General features: G+C 39.4%; 1 protein-coding gene across 1 annotated transcript; it reads right to left on the bottom strand.

The window, feature by feature from the left end:
* Window positions 1-764: 764 nt before the first annotated feature.
* LOC130824015 (serine/threonine-protein phosphatase 7 long form homolog) lies at window positions 765-2360 on the bottom strand. The gene is made up of 3 exons (XM_057688877.1): window positions 2215-2360; window positions 1545-2127; window positions 765-1466 (listed from the first exon to the last, which is right to left on the bottom strand). The coding sequence occupies exons 2-3, from the start codon at window positions 1962-1964 to the stop codon at window positions 945-947; spliced, it is 942 nt and encodes a 313-aa protein (XP_057544860.1). The 5' UTR covers window positions 1965-2127; window positions 2215-2360; the 3' UTR covers window positions 765-944.
* Window positions 2361-6462: the final 4102 nt, after the last annotated feature.

Here is a 6462-nt window from a genome sequence, read left to right as displayed (position 1 = left end):
AACTAAAATTATCCTAGTAAAAAAAAAAGTAAAGTATATATCCCTAAAATTTCTAACTATTCAATTACCTATTTTGTCAAAATTAGGTTTTTTTCGCTTAAAGCAAATGAGGATTTTTCTTTTGTTTTGAATTTTCTGTTTATGGTTCATAATTCCTCTTTAAATTGTTGAAAAAGAGGATTTTTTTTTTAATTGTTAAATAATAAAAATTGGTATTTGATTTAATCTCTAGTGGTTGATTTGCGGTGGATTATGTGGTGGTGGAAAGATTATTGTGTTGGTGGTTGAAGATAGTGTGTTTTGGAGAATATTTCAACGACAATGTATATCTGCCCCTTTTTTGCTATTCACTTAACTCTCTTTAAATTAAACAATACATAATAATATTATTTGACAATACCCTTACATCTTATAACAGATTTTCTCTCCATTACATTTTCATATATAATAGAGACATTTCCCAGAATAATGTTTAAGAAAAAAATTTCCCACTTTACCTAATTTGGGAAAGTATTTTCCAGAATACCGTCCACGTGGAAAAGTCCTTTTTTTTAAAATTTTTTCAGACCAAACCGCCACTTGAGATGGCGGTTTACATAAAGCACAAAAACGCCACATGAAGTGGCGGTTTGGTCAAGGCAAACCGCCATCTTATTTATGTGGCGGTTTGGTCCCTGGTAAACCGCCACTTCATGTGGCGGTTTGCTGGTGGCCTGCAACAATTTTTTTTTTCTTTCATTTCCCCTAAATAGTGAACGTAACCTGCATTAAACTAGTTCAATACCATCTATTCCATATTAATCAATTACGAACCAGCTTGATTTGAAAAAATTAATTATGAAAATAATGCGAAGATATATTACAATCATGAACATACAAAGTTAAAATCATACAAGAATATACAAGAAGTTAAAATAATATAAGAATATACAAAGTTTGTTAAACTACAACCCCCGGCCCCTTTTGTTTTGCGCACCGGTGGATGATGATGGTGTGAACTCGTCAACCTCCGCAATGACATTAAGAGTAGGAGCTCGTCGTTGACTAGCACGCTCATATGTGATAATCCTTTGCGGAGGCGATGGTTGTGGCGGAGGAGTGTTGATGGAAGACGGGGGAACGAACGGCGACATAGTAGCGGATGTCGATGGCGATCTGGAAGACCGACCCTGAGTAGATAAACGCTGGCGGCCTCTTGTGGACCGAGAACTGGATCCTCCGGAAGAGCTACCTCGATGGGCTGAACTCCTTGGAGAAGGAGTGTGGAATGTGTCATCTACGTCGCCAATGACGGGTGGAGTCGGTATGAGGTACTCATAACCCGCTTGACTCAATGCATCGGTCAACGACGCATTAATGGAGCCTAAGGTCTGAGAACATAGCCGATAGCCCACGTCAACTGGCGATGTAGCGGCCCCTTGAATCGTGTCATTACATTGTATCAACACCGATCGGATGCGCTCAGCCTGTTTGTTATCATTATATTGTTAAAACAGTTACTTAAAACTATTACTATTTGTTATGAGTGTTGAAAGAAAACGTACCAGTAACGTAGATGTCGGATGGTAATGTGATCCTGGCTGCGCAAATGCGGTGTTCGTTAGGCGTAATATGGAGATGCGTCTGTACCAACTCATGTACATAGCACTCCCATGACCTGTGAAGTTATCTCCTCCAACCAATGTAGATGCTCGGTCGTTCCACGCATCTACATGCGATCTATGTCGTACGAGGTAGTTCTTGTCCCCAGTCCTCCGATCGATCGCATGTAGTTGACGTTGGGTGTCACAGGCTTGCGGAATTACCTGCTCCAAACCGAATTGACGCATGACACGATCCGGGAGATGTAGCTCGACGATGTCAAAGCAAATAAGAGGACAACGCGATCTCCAAATCTCGTGGCCCGATGTACATATGTGCGGTAGAGCTTCCATCTTAGCCGCTGTGTAAGGCTGCCATGTCATCTGTAATAGAATTCAATATGCTTAGTAATGTATACAATTTATTCATAACTAATACAAATAGTAAATGTTACTAATCTGCTCGTCCCGTTGTCGATCTAGTGCGTTCCTGTAGTAGACGAGAGTATGTGGGGAGTGGGATCTCGAAAGATATACGCGAAGCCAGCTGCAAACAAATAAACATTGATTAACATTTTCATCTATCATAAAATAGTCCAATTATGAATTTGAATAGTGAATTGAGTGTTGCTACCTTACTGCCAAAGGATCCATCCCGCACCGATGCTGTGACCCTAATATCGGTTCAAAATCATCCGCGTCATCTTCCTGATCATGTTGCCCATCCGGTCGAACCATCCTAATAACGGGCCTCCCTATATGAATGTGCTCTCATGACCATATCTGTAACAACATCAAGCATCCACCCATGTCCTTGGCACCCTTACGAGATGCTCGGCATAAGTTATGATACAGATATGCTAGGGTAGCACTTCCCCAACTATACTCATCTACGCGCTCCAAGTCTCCCAGTAAAGGGAGATATATCAACTGTACCGAGTCGCCGCTCTTGTCTGGAAACAAGATGCATCCAAACAGGTACAAGATGTAAGCTCGGGCATGTCTGTCAACCGTCACATCATCTGCATCATCCTCAAGCGCGCTAAAATGCTGTCGGAGCCAAGTCAGCTTCAATGACGATCCAACGATGATCTTCGGCTGGGTGGGGTCTTGAGGGTTTTCCGGCCAAACCCCTAGCAGCTCATGTACTAATGCTGGCCAATTTCCCTCCCCATGGCCAATGACTGCTTGTCCTTCAACCGGCAGTCCCATGATAACTGCCACATCTTGCAACGTGATCGTTGCCTCGCCAACTGTGAGGTGGAAGGTATGTGTCTCCGGCCTCCACCTCTCCACCAATGCAGTGATAAGAGCTCGATCTAGCTCTAAGCCCCCGCCCAACAACCGGTGAATGTATCCGAAACCAGCTAGCTCGACTACGTCTAACACCCTGTCATCCACCTCCCACCGTAACGTACTCGCCTGGTAGTGCTGACGAGTAACCAATTGGGCAGTGGAGCCCTCCCACGCAGATACGCTCCTATGTGTCGCCTGAAGCGTAAGCACTGATGGATCAACTGGGCCCGGCATCGCCATGATCGCTGTTACATACATAAGTGTTATAATAATCAGATTCAACATATGATTCAATATAACTTACTTCCCCACCCCAATACACTATAACGGGATAATGATCCATATTCTGCAAATATAAACATGTTTTTCAAGTGATTTCACATACACTTAATTGTTCATTGTGAGAAAGGGAAGTGTAAATTTGAATACAAGAATGTGTGATATTAAGGTATTAGAACACTTATTAGAAGGTTCATTTCAAATATAAAAGCTAAAAATACCATGAAAATATACTAAAACCATTAAACTAACCCTACAAAGTAATGAACTTTCATTGAAGCATTTCATCAAACACTTTATATGCATACAAACCAAATCATAAAATTCAACTACAAATGTGTAGAATGTAAGCTTAAATCATGAAATCAAGAGAATATAACAAACAATCAATGTATTTATAACTTCAAATGACAACAATAGTGAACAAAATATTCAATTTGCAAATTGAAATAAATTAGGGTTTATGTTATTACCTTAAATGATGATGAAATTGAACAAGTAAAGAAGGAGAAGATGAGAATGTAGTTGATTAATTTAGTTGAATGATAGGAATAGTGAATATGAAGTAAATGAGGATTGAAGAATTTTTTTTTTAAAGAGATAACTGGCAGCAGCTTCTTTGAAGGATGCAAATGAAGTGAAGAACAAAACAGAAAGTGGCGTTTTGTACAGGTATAAAACCGCCACTTCATGTGGCGGTTTACTCATTACATTATTTTTTTTTTTAAAAAAAAAAGATGAAATTCTTCTAAACCGCCATTTCATCTAGCGGTTTATTTAGGATTTCTAAACAAAACCGCCATCTCATGTGGCGGTTATATTAAAAAAATAAAAAAAAAAATTAATTAAAACCCATCCTACGTGAACGGTATTGTGGGAAATATTTTCCCATAATACCTAAAGTGGGAATTATTTTTTTTGGGGGCAATATTAAGGGAAAAGACTCTATATAATACCAAAAACAACTCTTAAATATATATGAGTCAACATTTCATTTAATTATTTATATAATATTTATCAAAAATCAATTTAAGTAAAATTTTAAGTTTATATATATATAATTTTAATTTCACAGTGAAATCTATATAACCCTCGAAAGAAAATTAAACGTTATGGACTAAAAATCTTAATAGGATACAAATTTCTCTTATCCGGCATTAAATATTTAACTAGAAAATTTAGTGGTGAAGTCAATAAATAAAACTTAAGAGATTGAAAAAAATATAAAACAACACTAGCAATGTATGATCAAAATATCTGTAGAAGATGTGGGGGTGAAGCCCTTCTCAGCCCCATGTTGCTTCACCACTGGTTGAAATGAAGTGGGACGAAACTTAAACTATTCCTCGCTTCTAAAGTTAAGAAACCAATTAAACCTATAATTGTGTTTTAGGAGTATTATTTTTGTTATGTAAACATACTTTAAAGTAACAGAACTTAAATTATTTGACTTTCGCCTAATTATATTGCAATTCTGTTTGATTTCTTAATTTCTTTCAAAAACTGAAATTTTCATAAATCTTAAAAATTAATTCACTAAATTCATTTTAATGATCTTAACCAATTAACTGGCAATTAAACTCAAATTATTTTGGTAACTTTGGAATGGATTTATTATCACTCGACCAAACGCTATTTTACTAATTAATTTCTTATATATAACTTGTTCTTTTTTTCATTTACCAATTATATATTATCAGATATAAACTTAAGGAGTAATAAATAATACAGTTCGTTTTGTATGAGACCGTCTCACCATGAGACGGGCCCATATATTATTAGCCTATTTTTTTAATTTTTTACTTTAATATCGTAAGTGATCATTTTAAAGTTATAAGTTGTCATGGTACTGTTTTTTTTTAATTAATTTATTTATTTATTTATTAATTAAACATCATATTACTAAAATACCCCTTGACCTTTCCGGATTGACTTTGACTTTTGGTCAATGGGCTTTCTGCTGGACTTCCCATCTTCCTTGGAAGGCTCATGGCAACTTACCTTCAGAATACTTAACTTCCCTGTCATCTATCTTCTTTGGCCATCCTCCTTTTTAGTTGAATAACTGCCCACCACCTTCCACTCTTCAATCATGCTTGGCTCTTCTTGTTTCAAGGAGGATAACTGTCCACTCCTCCCATGATCTTCCACCTTTCCTCTCTGAAGTAACTCCCCCCTTTAATATTATAAATAGGGACAACCATCAGAGGGGGAGGGACATCTGAAATAGCTTTCCTAATATCCTTGCTTACATTACTTCCTTAGCCTTCCTAAACACTAGCACTAGCACTAGCAATCCCAATCCCGACCTTCCTTCTTGCATTCATTCTACAATCTGTCATTCATTAATTTCCGATCTACGTTCTGACTTGAGCGTCGGAGGGGTTTTCCGGGAGATCACCCCCCGGACAAGGCTAACGTGTTGTGTTGCAGGAATTCAGGTCGCTTCCTCCCACGAGTTGCTACTTCCGATAACGCCTCCATCTGCGGTATTCCAAGTGTCTCGCACTTCCTCGTTTCATTACCGAAACAGTTTGGCGCCGTCTGTGGGGATCTATACAAAAAGTCATGGCTCCCAAGAAGAACCCGACTCAAACCGCCACCGTGCATAGCACAGACACAGACACTTCAGCGGGCCACGCTAATAATCAAGCCGTGACTCGCCGTGATCTGGACATGCTAGCGCGAAATCTCACGGCCGCGTTTTCTGAACAACTCCGCGCCGTCATAAACAATACCCCCACTCAACAACGGGTACTGGAAGACATGGCGAACCAAATAAAGAACTTAGAGGAACGAATCGAGCCCCGTCAAGAGATACCAAAATCTCATGAATCTCAAGACGGGAACTCGAGAACTTCCCATTCCAGTAGACGCAATAAAAATAGGCGGGAAAGGTCCAAAACTTACCCGCACCATAGCAAGACAGATACACGAGATGGCGAATCCAAAACCGCCACTCCAGATGCCCGAACCTTCATAGAGAGCAAAAAGCGAAAGACGTCTGAGAGCGTCCAATCCCTGGTAGATAAAAGAAGGGAGGAAAGGAAAAAGGCACAACTCGCCGGGTCTAGCCGTCCCCTCACTCCCACCTCCATGCCGCGGAATGAGGACGACAAGAGTGTCCTTCCCGAAGAGCCAATATCATTAGTCTCTCCCCTGGCCAGAGAGATACTGAATACTCCCAATCCCGGGAAAATAAAGGTACCAAACATGGCTGCTTTCGATGGCACATCATGTCCGCAGGAACATTTGACGGCATATAAGAATCTTATGTTGTTGTACACCACCAACTCATCGTTATGGT

This window comes from Amaranthus tricolor, chromosome 9 (genome assembly GCF_026212465.1).
Source record: "Amaranthus tricolor cultivar Red isolate AtriRed21 chromosome 9, ASM2621246v1, whole genome shotgun sequence".
Taxonomy (NCBI): Eukaryota; Viridiplantae; Streptophyta; class Magnoliopsida; order Caryophyllales; family Amaranthaceae; genus Amaranthus; species Amaranthus tricolor.
This window is presented reverse-complemented; position numbering and strand designations above follow the sequence as displayed.

Bases quoted from the DNA above. Each gene is read 5' to 3' on its own strand.
- LOC130824015 (XM_057688877.1), bottom strand. From the start codon at position 1,964: ATGACATGGCAGCCTTACACAGCGGCTAAGATGGAAGCTCTACCGCAC. The intron at 1,467-1,544 runs GTACGTTTTCTT...GATAACAAACAG, and splicing joins ATCCGACATCTACGTTACTG to GCTGAGCGCATCCGATCGGT.